The sequence below is a fragment of the Saccostrea cucullata genome, unplaced genomic scaffold (assembly GCF_032062105.1).
Source record: "Saccostrea cucullata isolate Sc308-1 unplaced genomic scaffold, CSIRO_AGI_Scuc_v1 ctg6144, whole genome shotgun sequence".
NCBI lineage: Eukaryota > Metazoa > Mollusca > Bivalvia > Ostreida > Ostreidae > Saccostrea > Saccostrea cuccullata.
The window spans coordinates 69931-97886 of record NW_026921654.1 but is presented as its reverse complement, the minus strand read 5'-3'; the positions used below and the strand labels follow the sequence as shown (position 1 = coordinate 97886).

The window sequence follows — 27956 nt, the reverse complement described above, 5'->3', positions numbered from 1 at the left end:
CTTCAACTGAAGAAGGTATGAAAGTCAAGATACACTTTGGACAGGTCACAAACTGAAACTCTTACTAAATACACAATCAATCACGGGATTAAGTAACTGTTGAATGTAGGATCCATCTGAATCTGATTCAATGGGTGATCCAAAACCTGTACGACTGATATCAGTGTCAGGTTCCCTCGATTCGTCCGTCGTAGCAGAGGGAAACATGTCTGGCGATTTGTTGTCATTAGATATTTTGAGAGACCCACCCTCTGGGCCACTCGATGAATACAGAAAGAGGGCATCTTTTGACTGGAAGAAAATGAAAATGTTTTACTACGAAGAAGATATTCTTCGATTTCAGGTAACATGATTCAATATTGAATCCAATACAAACTTAAGAAACTTGAAAAATAAATACATTTTATTATGTCCAACACAGTCTCTTGTTTTAATTGAAAAAAAACCTTAATTTTAAGGTATTTTTAAGAAATTATTCTGCTATGTTTTATGTTTACTTCATCGAATACAATTCATTTAAAAAAGAAATTCAATGCATGCTACACCAGGGCTTTAAGAAAATAAACATGCATGCATTACTCAGGTCCAGTACAATCTCCTGATTTAGCTATATAGCTTTAAATAGCTATATAGCTTTATTAAGCTATTGAAAATAGCTTTATTTAGCTATTTTTATACAGTTTTTCACAAAAATGTTTTTAGCTGAAAATAAACAAAAAGTCGCATGTATTTGACTCTTCATATTTGTATTATGGGCTATCAAAAGAACAACCAAAATCAAAGATAGTTCTAACTTTGCAGCTTTTGAATACTTTTAAGCAAAAGAGAATTTCTATTGTTAGACTAACTGTCCACTACCTTGGGTGCCTTGAGGCATGATTGCTTCTCATTGTGCTGAACTGTTACCAACCAATTATCTTGTTGAACATAATTGGTCTCCATTATAATATCATTGCAGAAGTAACTGTATCAATTGCTTTATATAGCCCCAAAACTTTTTTGATTACAAAGTCTATCAAGGAGACCTAATTTGATGAGTGAATTTTACATGCATTATTTTAAGAAGAGTTCAAAGTTGTATATCATCACTGCACCAAGGTGCGCTTTTTTGTACATACTGAGAAAATTACACCTTTAAGAAAAAAGTACAGTAAAATAGCTAAATTAAGCTATACTGAATAGCTTGATAAAGCTATAAAGCTATTTAAAGCTATATAGCTAAATAAAGAGATTGTACTGGACCTGTTACTTTTACAAAAATACCACGTACAGTATGGATTGAGTGATTTTAATAGTGAGTGTAGTGTGCAGAACGAAGCGCTGCTCAACACCTGGGCAAAGGAAAAATTAGGACTTTTGCACATTGATCCAAATAATTTTATCCACAGTTAGCTGTAGATTAGCAGTTATTTGCACTGTCCAGACTTCAGTTTGGTAATCCAACATACATACAGCATCATGTGATATCAGATCTTTTGCAGCAAATCAGATCTTTTGTAGCAAATGGCTCATGCAATTTGACAAGCGTAATCTAATTTAAGACTGAAAATTAAGTATCTATGCTGACCCTAACTGTTGCACCATCAACATATTTTTACCTGGTATATTATGCAATCAGTTTTTTTTCCCCAAAGAATATCAATATTTTAGCTGGTACAATCATGGTTCAACCAGGTAGGCTACTAGCAGATTTTGAAAGGTCTGGGTTGTACTCCTTCGTTTAGACTAACAATGAACAACAACAGAGATCATGAACAGATGATCAAAAGATTTTCACTTTCATTTATTATGCTCACTCTTAAAATCTTCAATTCCAGATGAGCAGGACTCTGCATTCTTAATTTCTATAAATTGTTATTTTGTATAGAACAAAATATGGACAACATTGGAGAAGGACCCTATTTTCTCGATGCCGATGGATACACCTGCATTGAGTGACTACAGGGAAGCCACATTTCTGAGATGCAAGCGTTTGTTTGAATATAACCTGATCAATGATGAAGAAATCTTCAATAATCCACTGAAACATAAGATGTTCACAGACTGTATCGGGATGTATGATTGGTCGCTGTCTGCCAAGTTTTTACTGAACGTGGAGATGACGGGGGGCACCATCACCGCCTCGGGATCGCCGCGCCATGGCGACATCGTGGACAAAATCAAAAACTTTGAGGTGAGAGATGTTGAAATTATTATTGAAAATATTACAATCTATGATGGACAAAACAATAAATATGATTAAATACATAATATCTAATAACAATGATAATCTAAATATGTAAATTGATTTAGTTAATGATTTTGATAATTCCTCAAGGCCTGTTGTTATATTCTTTGTTTTATCATGTAGCACTTTGGGTTTCTTGTTAACCTTGGTTTTATGTCGTAGTATTTTGGCTGTTTTGTTAACTCATTGTTGTATGTTGTAGTATTTTGGCTGTTTTGCTCTGACAGAACTCAGTCATGGTAGTAATACAAAAGCCATGAGGACAACAGCTCACTACATACCAGAAACACAGGTCTGTACAACATAACTATAAAAATAAGTCACTTTTTATCATGATATTTAAAAGACAACGTATGATCATGATGATGAAATAGCTGAATTTTTGCCCTTCATTTGGGATGACAATTTAAATAATCAGATTTTATTTTAAACTGTTATATCGTGTTAAATTATTTATTGGCAATAAACAACTTTCTTGATGTTGTTTTAATGGTTTACAGGAGTTTGAGCTGAACACACCCGACTTTGAAGCCACGAAGATTTGGTCAGGGAACATGGGTAAGACTGCTACCCACTCGATTGTGTACGCCCAGCTGTATACCCCCGACGGAGTGTGCCAGGGCCTCCATTCCTTTGTCGTCCCTATCCGTGACCCCAAGACCCTACACTGCATCCCTGGGGTAGTGGTGGGGGACATGGGAGAGAAGCTAGGTCAGAATGGGCTGGACAATGGGTAAGGGGAACACAATCAAGTCAGAGGAAACTGAGATTTAACACACATTTTATAATTGTTTTGATATAAAGTTATTTAAGAAATATTTGTAGTTTGAAGGTTAACTTATTTTAGCTTCATTATCTACATTACAGATTCATGTCTTTCTGGAATCTGGATATGAAGTTATATAAGAATATTTGTAGTTTTTAAGACTGTATTTTAGCTACATTATTTACATTACAGATTCATGTCTTTCAACAATTACCGCATTCCTAGAGAGTATCTTTTGAACAAAACAGGGGATGTAACTCCAGAGGGAAAATATGTTACACCATACAAGGTAGGCACTTTCTAGAGAGTTGGTAACAATCAAATTAAAACGGGATGTAATTTCAGAGGGAAGAATATGCACACCATGAAAAATGTGATGTATCTATCCACTTAGAAAGATAAGCCAAGATGAAAATTCAAAATATTGCATGGAATAAGGAAAAATGATAGTTAAAGAATTTTTTAAAATAAAAGAAATATTAAAAGTACAATATATATGCATGTATTCAATCCAAATGTGTGATTACAGGACCCCAGTAAAAGATTTGGGGCCTCACTTGGGGCATTATCGGGGGGCCGAGTGGGTATCACTGGTATGTGTGTGTGTAACTTGAAGCTCTGTATGCCCATTGCCATCAGATACTCTGCCGTTAGGCGACAGTTTGGTCCCACAGAGACAGAGGAAATTCCAGTTATAGAGTATCAACTTCAGGTAAAGTCAGATAAAATTGTAAATATAAAAATTACCTACATGTAGCAAAACTTGTATATTTGATCAATTTCTGATAATGTAATGTAAGAAAACTCCTTTACCAAACAAGTTTTTGCTTGCATGTAAAGAGTTTTTACAACAAGCTAAAAGAATTTTTCTTTGACAAGAATTTCAACATAGTTTTATAAACCTATAAGGATTTACTCATGAACTTTATTTCAGCAATGGCGCCTGATTCCATATTTAGCAGCAACCTATGTTTTGGAGCACTTTGCAGACAGTTTCTTTATGGACTATGCCTCGCTGAGAATCAGTATTATGGTGGGGGATAAATCAGAGAGATCAGCTGAGCTGGGTAAGGAAATCCATGCTCTGTCGTGTGCCAGTAAACCCCTGGCGGGCTGGATAGCTAGAGACGCCATTCAAGAATGTCGGGAGGCCTGCGGGGGCCATGGTTACTTCAGAGGTCAGTTACAATTAAATACACACAGTACAGATGTAAAATGATTGTGTAGAAATGGCTAAGCCATCGCTAGTTGATTTAATGCAGTATAAACATTGGAGGCTTAGTATCGTTACTCTCTGATATTTACAGTGAACAGACTTGGCGTACTGCGGAATGATAACGATCCTAACTGTACGTACGAAGGGGACAACAACGTCATTCTACAACAGACCAGCAACTATCTGTTATCTCTATTGGACAGGATATCAAATGGTTAGAACCATAGAAAATACAGAAATAAACTTCTCCCAATATCCATTATGGAATTAATATTTTGCTGTTGATCAGTAGAGTTTCTGCAGTTTGAATATCTGTACATTTAGGTGATGAGATTGATTCCCCATTAGAGAGTGTCAACTTCCTAAACAACATGAAGAGCATCCTGAGCTCTAGATTTACCCCAACCTCTGTAGCACAGTGTATGGATCCTGAGGGTGAGGCTATTTTTACCCTGAGATCTGTAGCTCAGCTTAAGTTTGTTTTACAGTTTAATTGATTACATTTTTTACATAAGTAGAATTAAAGAATTTTGTTTAATTTTCTAACAGTGCACATTTGACCATTTGTATGATTGAAATCTTGATAAGAAAGACGAATTATATCTAGGCTCATATGAAAATGTATGTTTACATTCTTACGTTCTACCTAATTCATGTATTCTTGATTGTTTACTTTCAGTGTGTGTGAATGCTTTCCATTGGCTGGTGTGTCGATTGTTGATTGATAGTTCTCAGAGATTACAGTCCCAGTCACAGAAGGGAAGCGATGGATTCACAGCTAGGAATAACAGTCAGGCTTACTTCTGCAGGTCACTGGCTCTAGCTTATATTGAGGTAAATATAGGTCACAAGGTCACAGCTTGGCCTACTTCTGCAGGTTAAAGACTCTAGCATATATAGAGACACATAGTTGATTAAAGTCACTAGTTTAATATCAGGATAAACAGGAAAGTTTTAAAACTTCTGCAAGTATATATAGAGATTAACAGTAAGAAAAGGTCAATAGCCTATAGTAAAAGTATTTTTTTCTCTATATACGTCACTAGTCACATGGTGTGGAGGACCCTTAAGTGTATCCTGATTTTTAAACTTTATATTTAAACTATTATTGAATTTACTTTTTATAACTAGCTGACTGTCCTTGATCGGTTTGTGACCGTGTTACGTGAGGGTAAGGATGGAGAGCCTGTACCAGCAGATCTTGTTCCAGTTTTGGTCCGCATCGCTGCTTTGTTTGGACTCTGGAGTCTTGAGAAACACCTGACAACATTGTATCAAGGTATTTATATAACACCTGACAACATTGTATCAAGGTATTTATATAACACCTGACAACATTGGATCAAGGTATTTATATAACACCTGACAACATTGTATCAAGGTATTTATACAACATGTGACAACATTGTATCAAGGTATTTATAACACAATCCAAAACAAAAAGGGAAAATCAAAATTCCCTTTCTTTCACCCAACGTTTACAATCTGAAGTCATTTTGGTCTTAAAATCCTTATTTGTGTCTCCACAAGTTCCTTTTTTGAAGACTTTTCTTAAGTATTTGAGGAACGTTCCTCTTTATACACTTCAGATGCATTTGTTATGACCAGACTTTTGAGGAACGTTCCTCTTTCTACACTTCTGGTGCATTTGTTATCACCAAGCATCTCTCTCTCTCTCTCTCTCTCTCTCTGAACTTCAGATTCATTTAGTATGACCAGACATTTGAGGAACGTTCCTCTCTCTTAACTTCAGATACATTTGTTATGACCAGACATTTGAGGAACGTTCCTCTCTCTGAACTTCAGATGCATTTGTTATGACCAGACATTTGAGGAACATTCCTCTCTCTAAACTAAGATGAATTTATTATCACCAGACATTTGAGTAACGTTCCTCTCTTACATGTGCACATACAGCGTGTATTTTTAAATACTTTAAGAATCTTAACACATGAGACATTTGAGGAATGTTCCTCTCTCAAATTCACTTTTTCTGAAGACATCTCATGAATGGTCAAACATCAGGCATTTGAGGAACGTTCCTCGCTCGAATTTAATTATTACTGTAGGCATCTCAAGGATTGTCAAATATCAGGCATTTGAGGAACGTTCCTCTCACAAATGGTTGTCTCATGAATTGTCAAACATTAGGCATTTCAGGAACGTTCCTCACTAAAATTTAACATTGTTCACACAGGATACTTACATGTATGAGAAACGTTCCTCTCTCAGATTTGTATATGTTGAAACCTTATTCATATTAAATCAGGCATTTGAGGAACGTTCCTCTCACAAATGGTTGTATTTCTGTTGATTACTTATACCTCATGAAGCTTGCAACCCGTGCATTTGAGGAACGTTCCTCTGTCTTGTAATGAATATCTGTTGATATATTGCAAAGCCCACTTAAAAATATCTTTAAAGGAACGTTCCTCTCTAACATTATCATGTGTTTTGTGATATTATATTAGTTTTTATCGTACATGAAGAATTTGGGAAACATTTCTCTCTTTTATATGAAATGCAGTACATATTCATAGAAACATTTTTTATCTGTACACACTCTACAAAATATATATGAAAAATCATTTTGTCATTTTATAAAGTACTTTTTGAATTAAGGCTTTCTTTAAGCATAATATAAACTAGGTACAGGAACAAACAAATTTTTCCACTTCGGAACAAGCATGTGCAATGTGCAGTGTTCATGTATCAACTCAAAGGGCTTTTTCACTGAATGGCATTGTGATCACATATTACAATGTCTTGGTTAACAGGTTAATACCCACAGTATTTTTCCTTTCTACCACGAAATTAAACCAAAGTTGTGATGAAGGTCAACCATGTTTCTTTCTCGGTTACATCTTTCCCTCATAATAGAGACGATTCCAATTCCTTGGTCTCCAAAGGTTCATAGCATTTTTTCATCAGTCAAAGTAAAACAGCCTCAACAAGTTTCTTGGGTGTCATCTTCTGTAGGAAAAATCTCACATTCAGTACAGCGGCATGTTGTATTATCAAAGATGTGTTTCAGGCAAAGTTAGAATAATCGAAACAATGTGTACATAATAACAAGTTTTGATGTATCATCTAAAAATTAAATAGACTGGAAAAATCGATATAAAAAAAATTGCAAAACTTAAATTAAAATTTTGAACTTTAAATTGCCCATGAATTATGAAAGCATTTCCATACTGTATTAAGAATATTGCAAAATTGACACTTTCTATCTTTCTCATACTATTTTAATGAAATACTGTAAATGTTTTATATTTAGAGTGTACTATATTTGGCGGAAGTTGATATTTTAATAAGTTAGCGTAGTTATGATTTAGCGCATTTTAATGTTTTATGTTTAAGTCATTTAGTGTTGTACTTAAATTAGCGGATGTTTCTTTCCGCCAAAAAGCTAAAAAGAATACACCGCCAAATGTTACACGTTTACAGTAATAACTCTGATTTGCAAATTATGTCTGAGAAAAATCATTCTCCTTTATATCTTGCATGTAACACTAATTTAAAAACTAAGTGACAATTGGAAATGTAAATTATAATAATATATAGGTCTTAAGCTCCATACTCCTCCAATGAACATTTTATATACATGTATGATAATATAAGTCATCAATTTTTTAAATTTATTTCTCTTTTTCCATAGTGCATGTAGGTGTCATATAATATTTCATGGGTTTTATTATTGTATTCTTTAGTTTACACGAACCTATTTTCATTCTGAATCTCAATTTGTATTATATTGTAGTACAAAAATGTACTATTGTGTATTTCTTAAAACTGAAGAATTGATTCTATAATAGGGATTTGTCTAGTAACCCTAATTCCTGCATCATTCTCTACTTTAAAGATAAAGACTTGATGTCTTCCTGGCCCCAGCTCACATTGTAATTGTTATTAATCACTGCCAATCATATATGCTCATGGAACACTAGCTATAGGCGATCAGCTCTGGCAACTATCTGTCCCCTGTGACTTCATGGACAGTAAAGATCAGTGCTGATGCTATGATGACTTGATCGTGTTATAGATAAACATGTCTCTGCAGTCAGAAGATTGAAGCAATTTACATTGTAGAACAGAACTCAAACAGTGAGAGAATTAAGATCTTGTTAGAGTTTTAAATTTTACTCCTTAAAATTTGGATAGTTTCAATATATTTAAAAAACAAAAAATGTAATGAAATTTATATACGCTGTAAAACTTTACTAATTATTCTAGTTCGGGAATAACAAATCTCAGGCTAAAATCTGGTTTGTACATATTAAATGCAAAGAAACATTCCACAGAATTATTTTGTAAAAAAAAAATAATAATAATGTGAAAACAACATCTCCTGCACTTAATTGTCAGATCTTAAGGAAGCAGGAATAAGAATCCATATTTCCCAAAAAAAAGCCCTTAAAAAATGTTTTATTGATTTAGAATATTTTATTAAATTATTAGCACATGTATTAAAAGAAATTTTGTACTGAGTAATACAGTTCTACAATTTTTTATTTTTATTGATTGGCAATTGCTCATCTTCCTTCCCCCTTTTCAAAGTTAGATACTTTGATTATGAAACTATCTTTGATTTAATTGTTAATTTCAGAAACATGCACTCTGAATTTCACAGATTTCCTATATCTTGGATTGCAGTGTGGGTCATTTGGGATTTAATAATTTAGCCAGCTGCAGCAAGGTCAAAAGTCTATGTTATCTGTAAAACTAGAGGTCAATTTATATAACCCCGGTCTTATCTGCTTTCATTATGTAGAAATAATTTAAGAAGATTTTCTTCAACTCTTTGAAATTACATTCACCAACACTGGAACACTGAGTTTCTAAGAATAAGAATTTCATTGGTGTACATATCAGGCATGTGTTATAAAAATGAACCTTTCTTATGAAACTGAATAGTGCATTTTTTCTCCGCTTTAACCTAATAAATAAATAAAACAAAATTACGGCTATATGCATAAAATGATGGAAGTATCAACTAGTGAAACCGTTACTCGTATTTTTAGTAATACTATTTTTCTTTTATCAGGAACCGGACACTGAGTACACAAGACATGATCTGCCGATCGATAATACATATAAAATGTTTAACTAATATACATTTTTTTTAAGATCTGAATTAAAAATAATTATTTATAATTAGATAATGCATATACTTAAGTTATTGTTAAAGTATTAAACTACATGTAATCCTTAACAATAGGTGTATGTAGGAATATAAACAAGATGCCCCCTTTGGATTTTTTTTTAGAATAAAATATATTTTTCAGTGGGATAGTGATGATTGACAACTAAAAGAAACTTCATATTCACTCTATTTTGGACTGCATTCCACTTTGATTAATATTAAAAATCTATTAAAACAATTAATGCAATACATAAAATGTGAGTTTGTAATAAATTATTTATTTATTTTTTGTTTTTAGAAAAGATTAATATATAGAATGACAAAAAAACCCTTTAAGATAAAGGTTTTGTTATATATGTTTCTTTAAATTGTATACATGTACTTAAGCTTTGATCATAATCCTTGCAGTTGACAACACAACAAAATATGCCTAGAATTTTTATAAAAATAGAAAAAAATTTCCCGGTAAATTGTTTCAAAAAAGTGAATAAAAATCTTTTATAATTAGTTTTTTTTTAAATTTTATCCTTATTATTCTAACCGCAGCATATAGTTTAAAAGGATACAATATTAAGTATAACTAGAACTGTCCAAAAAAGTGCTGGGTTTTTCAGAAGTAAGTTCTTTATAATAATATGTATTTATTTTTTCTTCCAGTGACCTTAAACTTCCCCAACACACCCTTGGGTCATTTTATCCTTATTAAATTTTTTTCCAGTGACCTTTTAACCTTGGGTCAAGGTCATGACACACCCTTGCAGCATATAGTTTAAAAGGATACAAATATTGTTCCCCAGTATGACACACCCTAATAAATTACCAAGTTTATCCATAAGAAAGATATGAACGAATTTGTTTTTCTTCCAGTGACCTTGAACTTCCCCAAATGACCTTGGGTCAAGGTCATGACACACCCTTTGGAGTAGTAGATTCTAATGTCCCTCTGTAAGAAAGATATGGACCGGACACGATTGCACAGACAGACGGACAGACGGACAGACAGACAGACGGACAAGGTGATTCCTATATACCCCCCCAAACTTCGTTTGCGGGGGGTATAATAATTTATTGAATTTGTGTCTTTTTTTCCATAAAATTTCAAGATAACCAATTTATAGTAAAATTTTAACATATTCTTTTAGCAGGGTATGATATCAGACAAGGTCACTATATTGCTAGCAAAGAAAAACACATGATTTTAATATATTAAGTACTCCTGTTCATACACACAAGTAAAAGAGCTAACAATATCTTGGGAAAGAATAAACATTTGACCAGTGACCACTTAGTGAAGCCGACGAAGCGATAATTGTCTCAGAGTTTAAGATTTCAGCATTGGCTATACATAAACAAACTATACGGCTCTGTTTCATCTAAACACATTAATTCTTTGACACACTAGATTATTCCTTTGAGCCTCGTTGAATGTGTTCTGCTCTGCTCTAAAACCATCAGAATTAACAGTGCTGAGCATCTAGTCAAGCACGGATGATTTTTGGATTGAACTAGGTGAAACACAGCTATTGTTCTCTTTATCAAATCAATTAATGTTTTATTAAAAAAAAGTAAATAAGACACTGACTTGGCATATAAAATATACCTGAGGTCTGTCCAAAACTTTAATTCAATATAGAGTGTACGTCTCTTATCAATAATGTATAGTTAATACATGGACATGTTAAATCATGCCAGTTTACAAATGAAAAATATACCCGGTAATACAAATTAAAAACACTACATAAATATATATATTTTGCATAGTTTTAGAAAGTATATAGGATACGTTCAGTGGCAAGGGGGGGGGGGGGGGGGGTAATTTTTTAAGGAGCAAATTCTCAATCAAAGTTTCCTGTGTTAGGAAGCCAAAAAAATTAGTATGGGCATGGACCCCACCCATCCCCACTCCCACACCCCCAAAAATAAATAAATAAATTGAGATTGAGATAAGTAAATGATGAATAATAAAAAAAAAATAACAAAATACAGTAAAACATGATTTTTGCCAACACACTTATGTTGAATTGAGTTACAGCGAAGTGCTTTTATTCCCTGTGACTTAATTATGTATTTTTATCTTCATAACGAATTTCGCTCATAATAATGCAAAATCATCCGTCGATCCCTGGCACTGCTTTTTAAACATGTTTTACTTGTATTCAATATAATTAATCTATTTCCTGCCATGTACAGCATTTGAAAACATATATTATATAGGAATTCATAGAATTTCTAATTTTCCCAACTAATAATGAAAATTATGACTACGGTACTTACTTGATTTGTTTACGACACTTTAATCATTTCTCTGAAATGTTGCTGCAAGTGGTGTCATGAGGGTATTCTTTTTCTTTTACATTGAAATCCAGGGCATATCATTTTGTCTAAAATTAAAGTAAATTTTTCATTTTAATTTACTGGTATTTGGAAGTGTCTGACAGCTTATATTTCAGCAGGATTGATCAACTCTGACTAAGTTATTGATAAAATATTTTAGTTTAGTTTTTATGCAAACAAAGCATACAAAGAATTTTCATAAATTGATAATAATATTATTTGCATATATACCTTAATAAATCCTTAACTGTGAAGAACTGCAACATCCTGTTTTATTCAACAATCTTTCGATGTGATAATCATCTTCTGATTTGAAATCGTGAACATTTTGGTAGGGTTGAGAGATGGATGTGTCCAAGACTGATAACACACCCAAGATTATCAGTGTGCAGTGTTTTGATTGACATTTCTTCAGTTAGTGGCACCACATGTTTCCATTCAAATATGTATGGAAGGGTCGCAGTTGCACATGTGAACAGCTATCATTTAAATGCAACTGTCGTTTGAAGGGGAATTCGAAATTGGAGAAATTAGACATTGATATATCTGTGTGTTATACTGTGTTATACTGTGATAAAGTTATATAATTAGTTTTGGTCAAAAAACTGCGTGATGAAGTAAGTAGAGACACATGCATGATTTTCAAATGTCAATGGATGTTCAACTTATAGAGAATTTACTGGTCAATGCACTGACTTTTCATAAATTAATCTTGGATGAACTATACTAAAAAGCTAAGGGTAAGATTCTTTTCCTGAAAGATTTTTTCATTTAATAAATATCATAAAATTTCAATTGTTAAAGAAAATTGTTTATTTTAGTGTAAGAAAGCATTGCTTTATACAACAGTTTTATATCATAATAGTAAATGCAGGGGACCAGGGGAATGGTATAACTTTTTTGATCAATTCCTTGTTGTAGATTTATGTCTCTTGCACGATTCAAACAGTTGCCCTTTTTTCTCATTTAAAATAAAAATAAACATTTACTCTTTATTCAGCATGAGATATACATTCCTATATGATATCCAGAGAAGTGACCTCAAAATAAAATGTGATCATGTATACTCCTAAAGGAGTGGTACCAACGAGTTTAATGTCTGTAATAATAAGAGGCTTTTCACAAAATTGAGTGAAAAATGATTTCCTAAAATATTAATTGTCAAGAATGACATGTACTTGATCTTGTGATCAGTTATGACCCCCAAATTAAAAGTTGTCATATATTTCTTAGGAGGACTACAGATCTAGTGCATTAAATTATTTTTCAAACAGTAGAAATCTCAAGTTACTTAAATATTGAGTAAACAATACTTTTCTATTTCTAGATCAGTTTGAGCCTTGTGCTTTCACCTTGTAACCCAAAATCAGTAGGGGTCTTTATTCCTTTGGGAGTACCAGTATACTAAGTTTGATGTCTGTAAAGCAAAGGGTTCCCAAAATTTTAAGCAGACATTATTTTTCTGTGTCAGAATATTCTCAACCTTGAAATTTGACTTTATGAAATCAACAGGATTATCTGCTCTTTTACGTTAGGGAGTACCTGGGTGTACAGCTTTCTTCAAATCCAATTATACTCTGATTCATGTATAAAGTTATATAATAACATTTGAAATCAGAAGAGGAGTATTCTGACATGAATCCATTGTCAACAGTTGGAAGAGGAATGTTTGTCCAGTCCAGTGTCAAATTTTGAAATGGGGAGAAGAACATTCGTTGTATTAAGATTCATGGTAGTAGTGTTTTGATAGGAATTGGTAGAGGAATGTTCCTCAAATGTACTGTTTATATACATGTAGTATGTATTATCAATTGAAATTGACTGATGAACGTTTGTGATATTGTGTGTTAAAACTTGTAAATACAGTGTCAAGTTGAAAGAGGAACGTTCCTCCAGTGTATATAGTATCAATATTTGAAATTGGATGAGGAACGTTCCTCAAATATGTTGTGTTTAGACTAGTAAATCCAGTGTCAATAGTTTGAAGAGGAACGTTTCCTCCAGTGTACATGGTGTATATAGTATCAATATTTGAAATTGGAGGAGGACCGTTCCTCTAATGCCTAATATTTGAAAATTTATGAGATGCCTACGGTAATAAGTAAATTTGAGAGATGAATGTTCCTCAAATGCCTGATGTGTTCATTCATAAGGTATTTAAAAATACAAACTGTATGTGCACATCTGTAAGAGAGGAACGTTACTCAAATGTCTGGTGATAATAAATGCATCTTAGTTTAGAGAGGGGAATGTTCCTCAAATGTCTGTTCATAACAAATGCATCAGAAGTACAGAGAGAGGAACGTTCCTCAAATCTCTGGTCAGAACAAATGCATCTGAAGTTCGAGAGAGGAACGTTCCTCAAAAGTTTGGTCATAACAAATGCACCAGAACTTCAGAGAGAGGAACGTTCCTCAAATCTCTGGTCATAACAAATGCATCTGAAGTGTAGAAAGAGGAACGTTCCTCAAAAGTCTGGTCATAACAAATGCATCTGAAGTTCAGAGAGAGGAACGTTCCTCAAATCTCTGGTCATAACAAATGCATCTGAAGTGTAGAAAGAGGAACGTTCCTCAAAAGTCTGGTCATAACAAATGCATCTGAAGTGTAGAAAGAGGAACGTTCCTCAAATACTTAAAAAAAATCTTCAAAAAGGGAACTTGTGGAGACAGATATAAGGATTTTAAGACCAAAATGACTTCAGATTGTAAACGTTGGGTGAAAAAAAAGGAATTTTGATTTTCCCTTTTTGTTTTGGATTGTGTTTTATACAACACCTGACAACATTTTATCAAGGTATTTATATAACACCTGACAACATAGGATCAAGGTATTTATACAACACCTGACAACATTATATCAAGGTACATCATATAATACATGACAACATTGGATCAAGGAACATAATGTAACAACTGACAACATTGTATCAAAGTGCTTCATATAAAACCTGACAACATTATATAAAGGTACGTCTTAAAACACCTGACAACATTGTATCAAGGTACATCATATACACCTAACAACATTGTATCAAGGTAGTCATATAACACAGGTCTGACATATTCCATGTAAAATGCACAAAATGACTCCCATGAGGAGAAATTTTTCAAAATGTTAGTTTGGTTGATTTTTGCATTGAAAGTGATAATATGTACATCAAAAGAGAAAAATATGTAAAAATTAAAATTATGGACCCTTTAAATAACTAATTATTTTAATTTCAAAATGTTGTTGCAATTGTCACACTTTTTGACGGATTGTTTGACGGAAAATGTGACATTAGAAATTCAAAGAAATGCAAATTCCTAAATCATCTTTGATGATATTAACTTTAACATTATCCTATTCACTAACTGTGAAAATTATATAAATACATTTATATTTTTGTTTTAGTTTGCATCAACAGATTTCTTAAAACTGTTGTTTGTTTCTGTTGCTAGTGTCAATTTTTGACGGATATTCGTGAGGCTAATGTTGTTGTTTGACAGAAACACAATTTGCTAACTAGCACATTGATGGAACTGCAGAATGCTACTGTCAATTTTTGATGGAAAAACATATTGCTAATTGAAATTAGACAGACATATTGTTGCTAATATCAGTGTCTGACAGGCATTGTCCTTGTTTACTGTGCATCCATTTATAATGAAAGAGATTCTAGAGATTTTTATCCCTTTTGTCTTTAGACAGACATGTATAAATAAATACATCAAAGAAAAAACACAAAATGGTGTCAAAGATATTTAATGATGAGGTGATTTAAAGTATAATTTCATTCATTCATTTCATTTCCTCTAAAGGTCTTCTCTGTCTCTTTGGTAAATCCTGTTGAAAGAAGTCATTCATGATATTGAATCTATTTCACACTTGCCAGTACTCAACTTTTGTCAAAAATTAATATCTGTGAAAAATTTCACCCAAGTTTACTATACTTAACAGCTTAATATCATTATCACTACCCCTATAGATACTTACGATAGTATACACGAGACCCTCTCATCTCCACGGATGGGACATCAATCAGCCTCAAAACATCTGAGGGGAGAAGTGTGTGGAGTATTGCCCCCTCCACCCAAAGTTTTACAGACTTTTTGAAGTCCATAAAACGAACATACGGCCAATGATCAACCTGTTCAAAAGCAAAGACATATTTTAACTATTTGTTTGATCCATTTACATGTACATGTACAGTATTAAATACACCTATAGTTAAATGACATTTCAAGTTTTTTTACTTATAAGCCTAATAAATAGAGTTCTGTGTATAAATGTGCATCTGCAAAAAAAAAAACCATTAAAAAATGAGTTCAATTAAAGCCTTCAAGTTAGTGAATTTTCAAACTAATTTCATGAAACTCAATGAAACAAACTTTAAAAAACATTAATAATAAAAGGAAATTAGAATCCAATATCAATTTCTGGACTTACAACTGCAGGAATTATATTTGAACCATGTAATACAGCAATGAATGTCCCTGAAGAGTAGCTTTAAAAAATTGCAAGGCAAGAACATGATAAAAACCATCCATGTATTATGCATTTCTAATTTGGGCATGTAACAGAGATCAAAACTTTTAAAGATATACCTTTGATTCTGGATCTGTGGGTCAACACTGGACACTGAAAATGGACTACCAGGAAGTAGTGGAGACAAGTCCTGTGCTTGCAACTGGTCTACTGGAAAGCTGAAGAAATGTTGCATTAATTAAAGCTTTAAAGTTACCTGTGTACACTTTCTTTTTACTAAAATTTACACGCTTTAGTTTCCAATATATCAAGTACTGTACAAATACTGTATAAATTGCAATATACAGTATATATTCACCTCTCAGTCGGACCAGTTTCATCACGTTTGGTTAGTTCACACAGAATGTCTGGAAATATCCTTTAATATAAATTACATCTAGTTAGCTCTATGGCACAGAGATGTAAAGCAACTTTAACTTGATTCAACAATATATAGAATTACTTCACCACTGCCATAATAAATATGTGTTACATGTACTCACCTCTCAGGCGAGTCAGAAACATCAACTGCAGATTGTTGAAATGGAATCTCTGGGGAAAGCCTTTTAACATAAATTATATCTAGTTAGCTGTTTTTAAGCACACGGCATACATGTACATAGAAGTTGTTAATTATCTTTGTCAACTTTGTACAACATTGATTTGCAACATCGCTGGTTGCTATGTCATTCTAAATGTATCAATGATCCCTATGATGTTAGGTTCAAAATTTACCTAATGAAATACAAATGATATTTATTTTCAAATAAAGTGATAAGTAATGAATATAATATCAAACCAATGTATATGTGGTTCAGCCCCCCCCCGTTTCATATGTTTCTTACATAGTTAGTAAAATATAAAGTGTAAGCTAACCCAACCCATGTTTTATTCGAATATATTGGTTTGATATCATAATTCCTCCATTTATTACCAGTGTTGACACCATGAGAATAAACACTGCTCAAATTCTAATGCATATCGATTATAAGTGATTTCAATTCAACTGTTCAATAGTTACAGGTAAATTTATTAAATATTTTCTGTTCAACTTTATAGAAAATAAAAAAGTCCGTCAAATGTGTGACATTCGCAAATTAAAAGCCGTCAAAAACTGACGTTAGCAGAAGTCATCCTCTGTAACTTGCATGTATTGATGTAAATGGCGCCGATTTTTTTATTATGGTTGCAAAGAATGCATTAGAAAGTTATTCAGTTGAAAAAACTCTGAGAAAACGTAGCTTAAAACGCAAAACGGTCATTTAAATTGCTAGCGTCACAACGTAGCTAACGTCATATATTTTGACAGACGATATACAAGGGCGGATTCAGGGGGGTTTGGGGGGGTTCGGGAAAACCCCCCCGCTCATTGAATTTTTTTTTTTTTTACATGTGTCATTTTATCATTTTGTTGCATTGATAAGACTCTAATATACACGAATCCATTGTTCTGTACAACTGTGAAATATACCTCAGGCACGTAACAGGAAATCACTTTCCACTTGAACGCACACAATACACAGGTAATCAACAGAGAGAGGGGTAATCCGTGAATCTAGTGAAGTCACAAGATCATCGTGCAATACAATGTAGTCAAGTATCAACAACAGAAAACTGCATAGTTACGGTGCTGCTCAGTAATATTCCTTTGCTGATAAAATGCATGTTTGTTTTTTTATATTAACTATTTGAATAAACTATTATATAGGGTTTTTTATTTACCGTTTTAAAAATTAAATTAATACATTTTTTTTTACATCATATTGACAGTATACTCAAGTAAATTGAAAAGCACTAATTAGGAATTCTGAAAAGAATCCAATGTTTGGTTTTTTGAAAGTGTTTAAAATTGCACATCAGTTGTATCTTAGAAGTCAGCTTGACTAAATTAATTGAAAATGCATTTAAAAGACAACTTGAAGTCAACTGCTTGTATTCTTAAAATTGTCAGATGTAACAATTTTTTAAAGCAAAGTCTAATGTAATTAACTAATTTGAAACATTTTATTTATCTAAATTCTTAAATATTTGTGATGATTGGTCCTTAAAAAAGCTACAAAAAGTACAAGAAATGCTGGAAAATGCACCATTTTAGAACTATTTAAAACAATTTTTTTCGGGGGGGGGGGGGGGAGCCCCCCCACTCCATTTTTTTAAACAAGGTCTAAAGTCTTGTGTTAAAGTTAAATCAAATTGAAACATTTTATTTTTCTGGATTCTTAAAAATTTGTGATGATTGGTCTTTAAAAAAGCTACAAAAAGTACAAAAGAATGCTGGAAAATGCACCATTTAGAACCATTTAAAACAATTTTTTCGGGGGGAGCCCCCCACTCCATTTTTTTAAACAAGGTCTAAAGTCTTGTGTTAAAGTTAAATCAAATTGAAACATTTTATTTTTCTGGATTCTTAAAAATTTGTGATGATTGGTCTTTAAAAAAGCTACAAAAAGTACAAAAGAATGCTGGAAAATGCACCATTTAGAACCATTTAAAACAATTTTTTCGGGGGGAGCCCCCCACTCCATTTTTTTAAACAAGGTCTAAAGTCTTGTGTTAAAGTAAAATCAAATTGAAACATTTTATATTTCTGGATTCTTAAAAATTTGTGATGATTGGCCTTTAAAAAAGCTACAAAAAGTACAAAAGAATGCTGGAAAATGCACCATTTAGAACCATTGAAAACAAAATTTTCTCGGGGGAGGCCCCCCAAACCCCCACCTATGGGAGGGGGACACCCCCTCCCATGCCCTCCCCCTTCGGCCCTTTGGGCCTTAAACCACCCCCCCCCCCACATGAACTTCTGGATCCGCCACTGATTACCGTCTTCCTTGGAAGACGGTATTGTATAGTTGAAGTTTTTTACAGTCTTCGGACTATGCACTTCCTCTCTTTTGTGATTGGTAGAAATTGCATGATGAGAAAATTTTCAATTATTTCATTGGTTGAAATGCTGTTCAAGGCAAGGGAGATAACTTTCTGATGATCTAATTTTCGTACGACTTAACAATTTTGCAAGATTTTCAATCTTAAAAAAATGACAAAACGAATAACAAAATCAGCAGTAGTTAATTCTTAATAACATGATATTTCTTTATTGCAATAAAATTAAAAGGTCTCTTTAAGTTCATTATAAATAAAATTTGATTTTTATTGCTTGCAGGCTTTACAATTTGTTATTATTCTTTTCCCCTTTCTTGTTTGAAGAAGGGAATGGAACCAGCCGAGGTTTGCCGAAAGCTCTCGGCCAGTCAAAGTTTACGGAGATGACCGAGCGACAACCGTGGTAGGGCTAATGCCATTAAAAGCTAATGTAGAAATACAAAATCAAGAAATTCAAAAGAATTATACGCCCTGATAGGTGTAGATTAGTTTACTGTTTAAGATTGTTGCTAAAGACGGTAAGCTTTTTTAAAAAGCTCTACTTGTATATTCTTTGAAGTTTACATGCACAAATCGTTGCTACTTCTTGCAAGCCATTATTGAACCGGAAACGGTGAAGAAATCGCCTTCTTTCAACGAGAGTTGTTATGATAACAAAGAGCTGCAACTCGTACGATCGAAGAAGTAAAGTTTATGCGAACGTCACATTGCAGCAAAAAGAGTTTGACAGAATGACGATAGCATTTACATTATCACGCTTTTATTCATGAATTGTTTTCTGAATTAGTTTAAATGAAGTGAAATGTATAGAAAATGATATCTACATACATTATATTCTTTCTAGAACTTTAAAATTTACCTGTAGGCCTATACTTAAATTTTCTACACTTGATCTAACGTCATAACATTTGACAGATGCGAACAAAAAAAAAATGCATTTTTTAATCTAAAAGTTATTGACATACATTTCAGAATCAAGATCGCAATTTTTGTTTAAAATAACGTTAACTATACATACCATTATTACAAAAGGACTTCTTCCATGTTTTCTTCTCTCAAAATGAAATATTGATTGATAAACCCAGGTACAACAAACACGGGAGTTGATTCCGTCGAAATTCAATCAGTTTAGAAATTTCATGATTCAATTTCAGATTAAAATCTTCAAACTTCCGCCGATGTTTTTAATTTTATAATTAAATCTATGTAATCAAAATGTAATTAAAAATACAAGAAATTGTTTTCAAGTATATTTATTGTAAAAATCTTTGTTAAAAAAATTGACGGACATTTTTGCTAATTTCGTGGAATATGTCATCTGACAACATTGTATCAAAGTACATCATATAACACCTGAAAACACTGTATCAAGGAATTTATATTATATTATATTTATGTACCACCTGACAACATTGTATTAAAGAACAATTTTATAGTCAACTCAATCAAACCTATTCTATGGTACAAGTGTTGATATCTAATTTCTGTTGCTAGTATATTGATTAAATATTTATAGTAGTTTACTTAAAACATTTATACTCAGTTCCTTTAAACAGTGTAAATTGAAAAATCTCTATCTCTGAAACTATAATTCTTTTAATTGTACAGAAATTTCAGATGCAGTATTGTTTATAAACATTTAATTAATATTTTGTTTCATTAAAAAATATTGTCAAGGGTGATAATGGAACGATAACTCTTTTTTATGGATGCGTGTTATTTTACATGCACAGAAAACAATTTGTTATTCTGATTTAAAAAGCAGCGCTTCAGTATGTTTTCTAATGGGAGTTAGATAGGTATGAGAGTAAATATTATTTTTATATATACCTCATTTTTCTAATTTAATTGTGAGATGAGAAATAATTTATCTTTCTATTTACCATATTAAATTTCCTTCACATCATGGTTTGATATATTATTCATTTCTGAAAAAGTAAGCAACGCTTCATACTTCAAACTATTTTCCATTTGAATTTAATGCTATAGTTGTTGCTGAAAATCAATGTCTGGATTTTTAAAAAAAGAGTCGTGAAATTTGGAGCAGAGGGATATTGTCCCTTAAGGTACATCTTATAACAACTGACAACATTGTTTCAAGATATTTATATAACACCTGAAAACGTTATATCAAGGAATTCTTATAACACATGCTAAAATTGTATCAAGGTACATCACATAAAACCTGACAACATTGTATCAAGGTATTTATATGATGCCTGACAACATTGTATCAAGGTATTTATACAACACCTGACAACATTTTTTCAAGGTACAATTATTACACTTGACAACATTGTATCAAGGTTTTTATTAGGTCACCTGAGTTACTCAGGTGACCTATTGCTATCCGTTTTCATCCATCGTCGTGTGTCGTGCGCCGTGTGTTAACATTTGAACATTTTCAGCTTCTTCTCTGAAACCACTGAACCAATTTCAACCAAATTTGGTATACAGCATCTATGGGTAAAGGGGAACAAAAATTGTGAATTTTATGGTCCCCGCCCATCTGGGGCCTGAGGGGTGGGGCCAAAACCACTAAAATTATTGCAATCTTTAAAAATCTTCTTCTTTACACCTGGACATCAAGCAGGCAAACTGTTGGCATGAGTGTAATAAGCATTGAGTCCTCTACCAAAATTGTGAAATTCATGGCCCCAGGGTCAGGGGTTCAAGTGCTAGGGCAGATTATATAGTGAAAATGCATGATTTCTTTGAAAATCTTCTTCTCTGCTTCTGGAAATTAAATAAAATAACTAAGTACATAGTTATGATGAGCAAGAGTGCCTCTTCCAAAATTGTGAATTTTATGGCCCCAGGGTCAGGGGTTCTAGTGCTAGGGCGGGGCTACATAGATTATATAGTGAAAATGCATGATTTCTTTGAAAATCTTCTTCTCTGCTTCTGAAAATTAAATAAACAAACTAAGTACAGTTATGATGAGCAAGAGTGCCTCTTCCAAAATTGTGAATTTTATGGCCCCAGGGTCAGGGGTTCTGGTGTTAGGGCGGGGCTCTATTGGTTATATTGTGAAAATACATTTACTCTTTGAAAATCTTCTTCTCTGCTTCTGGGTATTAAATAAACTAACTAAGTACATAGTTATGATGAGCAAGAGTGCCTCTTCCAAAATTGTGAATTTTATGGCCCCCGAGTCAAGGGTTCTGGTGTTAGGGCAGGGCTCTATTGATTATATAGTGAAAATGCATTTACTCTTTGAAAATCTTCTTCTCTGCTTCTGGGTATTTAATAAACTAAGTACATAGTTATGATGAGCAAGAGTGCCTCTTCCAATATTGTGAATTTTATGGCCCCAGGGTCAGGGGTTCTGGTGTTAGGGCGGGGCTCTATTGATTATATTGTGAAAATACATTTATTCTTTGAAAATCTTTCCTTTGCTCCTGGGTTTTATGCCAATGATCCAAGAATATATAATATTTATGATGAAGAAAGGTGCATCTAGCAAAATGGTTATTTTTTATGCCCCCCCTCCTGGGTCAGGGTAGGGGGGAGGGGTACATAGTCTGAAAATAAATTAATGCTTTGAAATCTGCTCTTTGGTATTAATCAACCATTTTATGATAAAATTTGCAAAATTTTGAAATATGTGGCCCCAAGGTCAGTGGTTCCTTTGGGATGATGTGCACAACTGCTTATAAAGTGGAAGTGCATTTTCTCTTTATTACTCTGATCTACCTTTGGGTATTAAGTACCATGGTAAATAGAGTAAGTAAGTAAGTAAGTCTATAATTATGATAAGCAATGGTGTCTCTTTCAAAATTGTGAATTGTGAATTTCATGGCCTCTGGTTTAAAACACGAACCAAATTTAATTGTTTGAAAGTTGTTGCACAATACTCAGGTGACCTATAAGGCCCGTGGGCCTCTTGTATACATGTTACATCTGAAACATTGTTATTAGATACTTTATGTTACAACATTATATATATCAGGGTATTTATATAACATATGACAACATAGTATCAAAGTAGTTATATAACACATGACAACATTGTATCCAGGTAGATCATATATAACACCTGAAAATGTTTGTATCAAGGTATTTATATAACACCTGACAACATTGTATCAAGGTATTTATATAACACCTGACAACATTGTATCAAGGTATTTATATAACACCTGACAACATTGTATCAAGGTAGATCAAATATAACACCTGACAACATTGTTTCAAGGTATTCATGAAACACCTGACATCATTGAAATTAGATACTTCATGTAACACCTGACAACATTGTATCAAGGTAATCATATAACACCTGACAACATTGTATCAAGGTATTTATATAACACCTGACAACATTATATCAAGGTATTCATATAACACCTGACAACATTGTAACAAGGTATTCATATAACACCTGACAACATTGTATCAAGTTACATCATGTACACCTGACAACATTGTAACAAGGTATGAATATAACACCTGACAACATTGTATCAAGTTACATCATGTACACCTGACAACATTGTGTCAAGGTACTTCATATAACACCTGACAACATTGTATCAAGGTACATCATATAACACCTGACAACATTGTAAGGAGGTAGAATATAACACTTGACAACATTGTATCAAGGTATGAAAATAACACCTGACAACACTGTATCAAGATAAATCATTTAACATCTTACAGCATTGTAGCAAGGTACATCATTTACATTATATACTTGACAACATTGTAGTGTACAATTTCACTTGATTTGTCAAACATACAGAGTTATCTCTCTTACTCCCTGTACTTATTTAGCAAACTTTGATCTGGATTTTCTGTGGTGAGAAAGTTTGCAAAATTGTAGCACTACAATTATTTGACATTTAACTTACTTCAAACTACAGACTTTTACTTTAAGTTGTGTCATTTGATTTTTGAATGGAAGGACTTCGATGATAAATAACATTTTTATGAAATGTTTTTGATCCCAAAATATTCCTCTAAAGTCAGATATTATAATCTTATTTGAGATTTTACTGAGTTTAAAGTTGTGTTCCAAAATCAGACTAAAATTACTCTTTATCTGTGAAACTATAAAAATTACACAATAATAAGTAAACTATATAACAATTTCAAAAAAATTCTGGTTAATATTCTTTCCTCCTTCATGTACCAAGTCATCATTTGAACAGTCTATTTTTGAAAAATATATTTGTACTTTATTTTGGCAAATGCGGAAATTTGTGCACCTTGCCAAGGAAGTTAGCTATACCAGGATGAAAATAAATCAAGATAGGCATGTTATACATTTGAGTGTAGTTTATTTATATGCTCCACTAGTCAAAAAAGTAGAATACTATAGATTCCTTAATGTTTTGCTAATACTTAACGTCAAATCTTGAGAATAATAATTTGAGAAAAGATGGTTGATTAAGAAAATTATTGTGCGTTTCAGTGCCATAAAAATAAAAGCAAGTAATTTTATTTCATGAGTGAAGCATCTCTCAAAATTAAGCAAATTTGAATTTCTCGCGTATAATAAGGAATCTACAGTATTACTTTCATTAGTTGATATCATGTTTTGAGGAGGGCAAGCTTTTTGCTGTATATGCATTCTGAAAATGGGAATCATTATTAGCTCTATTCACTTATACTTTGAAATTTATAATTTATTTGATTTTACCACATGATTTTTATTGAACAAAATATGAAATATTTGTAAAGCCAAAAATGTAATGCCTTTATTTCTTGATGAAAAGTAATATAAAAAACAAAAATGAGTATTATATATGTTTTATAATTATTAGTTTCATAATTGAAGCACACGGTTAGAGGATTTTCCCTATGAAATGCCATATGGACTATGAGCTATAAATCAGACTTTCCCAGGAGTACAAAACTCTTCATTGTATGATCTAAAATTCAAAGTTCAGGCATTTGTACATAATTCAAGGGCTGCTTCTCTTAAATGAGCATTGATACTATGAAACAAACAATCACCTGTTCATTTGATTATCATTTAGCAGATTAAGTCAGCTCTATATATATTAATAATTTTTGTACTGCACTTGTATATTGAATCAACTGATTAATCATTATCATGCTTTAATAATGTGACATTTGAATCCTCAAAATATTATTTTAGACTTAGAATAGTAATTTACTATTTTAACTAACAGTCATTTTTTATTGAAAGTGATCTTTTAAGTGGATAATTAATATAATTGTTGCAAGCTAATTAAAGTGAGGAAATTATACTTAAGAGTACTTTATTTTGATAAGTAGAATTGTTTTTCATAAACACTTGACGATTTTAAAAAATGTACTTTGCATTTGTAACAAATATTCAGATATAAAATTTGTTCAAAAGAATTTTTTTGAAAATTTTAGTAATGCCATGTTGGCTTTTTCTTCCCTGTGTAAATCAGGACCAAGTTCATGTTCGAGATGTCCTCTTGTGTTTCCTATTTGATACTTCCTTTCTACATTCAGTTCCTGTTTTATTTTGTAGATTAGGAAAAAAGTACATTTTTGGAAAATCAGATAATATTCATAGTGTCAAAATACATGTTTATATGTATGTTTCACTTGAAGTCTGGATTCAAATCACAAAAATGAAACAGATTTCTGACCCAAATATGTAACAAATTGAATGCATTTTGTCAACTTTTTTAAATGTACAAGTAAACTTTTAAGTATTCAAATACTTTTATATACAAAGAATATTGAAATTTAATTGTTACATATCATTATATGAAAAAGCAGTCATGATATTTTATTATGATTTGTTTCTTAATTTATTTGCCCAGTTTTTAATTTTAATGATACATCAACACTTAATTGTATTTTGTATGTCCTGATAAGTATTAAAAAACAAAACTTTAATTTCCATGTTCTGCAGAGGTTTGAGTAATATGCTTGTGTGATTATTTAAGCTTTTAAATTCAGAGAAAATCACTACATAATAAGTTTACATTGTCTTTACATTTATTTTTGAAATGATAGATGAAATATATGGAGATAGCAAACAGTCTTCAAGCTCAAATGCCTATTAAAGTACTTTTGAAGCAAACTCCTTGCCATGATGGGGAAATAACAGAAAATTCTGAATATGCATTTTGAGACTAAGTTAACAGTCAACAGCACTGAATGTTAACTAGTTGATTCTGCTAAAAATGAATACTCATATACAGTAAGCTATCGCACATATTCTTACAAATGTTATTAGGGACAGTATTTCTTCACATGTAGTTTTTTCCTTCTGCTGCTGGTATCCTTCAAACATTTCCTTTTATAAATAGCCCTTTGTATTTGTCAGGAGGCTATATATCTGAAAGTGAGGCCCCTGAGATGGTCTGGGAGGTCATTTTGCAAATATGTTACAAACTTAAGGTTGATGTACCGGTATCTGTATTTTACCATGGCTACATAGCAGGGGCCCATCTTACAAAAGTACTTACATCTAAGACCCAAAACTTTGGTTGATTGTAAAATTTTGCAAAATTTATGATTGAGTTCAACATCCCTATCATGAAAATATCTGTCTAAATTTCTTTTCTAAAAAAGTTTAAAACTATCTTCATTTTGATGCAAACAAGTCCATGTATCATTCTGTATTTTACAGGTGGTTATATATCTGGGAGTGAGCCCCCTAAGATTATCCGGGAGGCCATTTTACAGCTGTGTTATGAACTTAAGGATGATGCTGTGGCCCTGGTAGATGCTATCGCTCCTACAGATTTCATCCTGAATTCCCCAATAGGAAAGTCTGACGGACAGGTAACAATCTCAATCTGTATTCTCAGAATCCAAGTTTGACAACAGTCCTTTGTGTTATTAAAAAGAGACACAATCTATATTGTTTTTCTTTTCTTCTTTAGATTTACAAGAACTTATACAGTGCAATGATTCAAGGACCCAATGCTCTAGAAAGGCCAACATACTGGAAAGAGTTTGTGGATAAACCTGTGATAGGTAGCAAGGCTAAATTATAAACTGGAACTCTTCTTGTGAGAACTATGATAAACAAGTCAAGGAATATTGTGTGTGATACATTTATCATCAGTGTGATTGATATTATGTACAACATATCAAAACAAAAACAAAAAAAAACATACAGTATACATATATGGTGAGATTTGACTCCATTAAGAGAAATGGGTGACCATAAGAGATACAGTACTGGAATGAAGTTATATGTACTTTGATAAATGGACTTTTGTAAAATGTCACTCATTTCAGACACTTTGAAATAACAAACACACATTTGTTAGTGGAAGGAGAAGAAGAGACAGTATATATTTTGAAATATGATGCAAAAGGACTTATACATTTCTGTTATTCACTGTCCATGTAAAGATGAAGTATAAATTTAGAATATTTATTTATTTGATTTACTCTTAATGTAAACCTGATGGCATGTTTTTTGAATATTTTTTCATGTATCTTAGTAATATACAAAAATAAAAAATATTTATTATTAATAACTACATGATTTCTAGACTTAGTTCAAAATGTCCAGAAAAATATTTTTTAATGTACATCAAAAGTTATTATTAGCAGTTTTCACGAATTCCAAAGAGCAAAAAAAGTCAACCATCCTCTGGAAACCTTTTGCTATATTAGTAATTCTTTAATCATAATCTCTTATCATTTTTTTTTAATATAGTGAAAGAATTTGTCTTCAGACCTTGAAGGTGTCTTTTAAAGATTTGTTTGTTTTTGTTGAAATACACAGAAGTATTATTGCAGTGCTAGACTGCATGAGTATTTAATGAATAATTACTGAGGAAAATTCCTTTAATGGGGATTTGCATTGCAGCTAAAGTTGTGTTTGTTTATAGAGGCATTGATGAACATATGAATAACTTGTTGAGATTCATTTCATAAAATCTATTTTACTTAGTATTCATTTTTT

The 27956-nt window shown here is 32.3% G+C and overlaps 1 protein-coding gene and 2 long non-coding RNA genes across 4 annotated transcripts; 1 reads left to right on the top strand and 2 right to left on the bottom strand.

Moving 5' to 3' along the window:
• Positions 1-27956, top strand: LOC134260509 (peroxisomal acyl-coenzyme A oxidase 3-like). The gene is made up of 13 exons (XM_062743068.1): positions 1-343; positions 1868-2173; positions 2430-2519; positions 2728-2960; positions 3186-3282; positions 3523-3705; positions 3928-4171; positions 4301-4423; positions 4534-4644; positions 4889-5043; positions 5341-5488; positions 26664-26818; positions 26920-27956. Exons 1-13 carry the CDS (start codon positions 131-133, stop codon positions 27031-27033), a joined length of 2172 nt encoding a protein of 723 aa, XP_062599052.1. The 5' UTR covers positions 1-130; the 3' UTR covers positions 27034-27956.
• On the bottom strand, positions 6193-12924 carry LOC134260513 (uncharacterized). Its single transcript, XR_009990555.1, has 3 exons — positions 11918-12924; positions 11627-11733; positions 6193-7182 (listed from the first exon to the last, which is right to left on the bottom strand). It is a non-coding gene; the product is annotated as an uncharacterized LOC134260513 (long non-coding RNA).
• Positions 15418-17496, bottom strand: LOC134260512 (uncharacterized). 2 transcript variants are annotated; one of them, XR_009990554.1, is made up of 6 exons: positions 17130-17496; positions 16699-16758; positions 16515-16574; positions 16276-16374; positions 15665-15818; positions 15418-15514 (listed from the first exon to the last, which is right to left on the bottom strand). It is a non-coding gene; the product is annotated as an uncharacterized LOC134260512 (long non-coding RNA). The 2 variants fall into 2 exon arrangements; XR_009990553.1 differs by lacking the exon at positions 17130-17496 and having other exon boundaries at positions 16699-16968.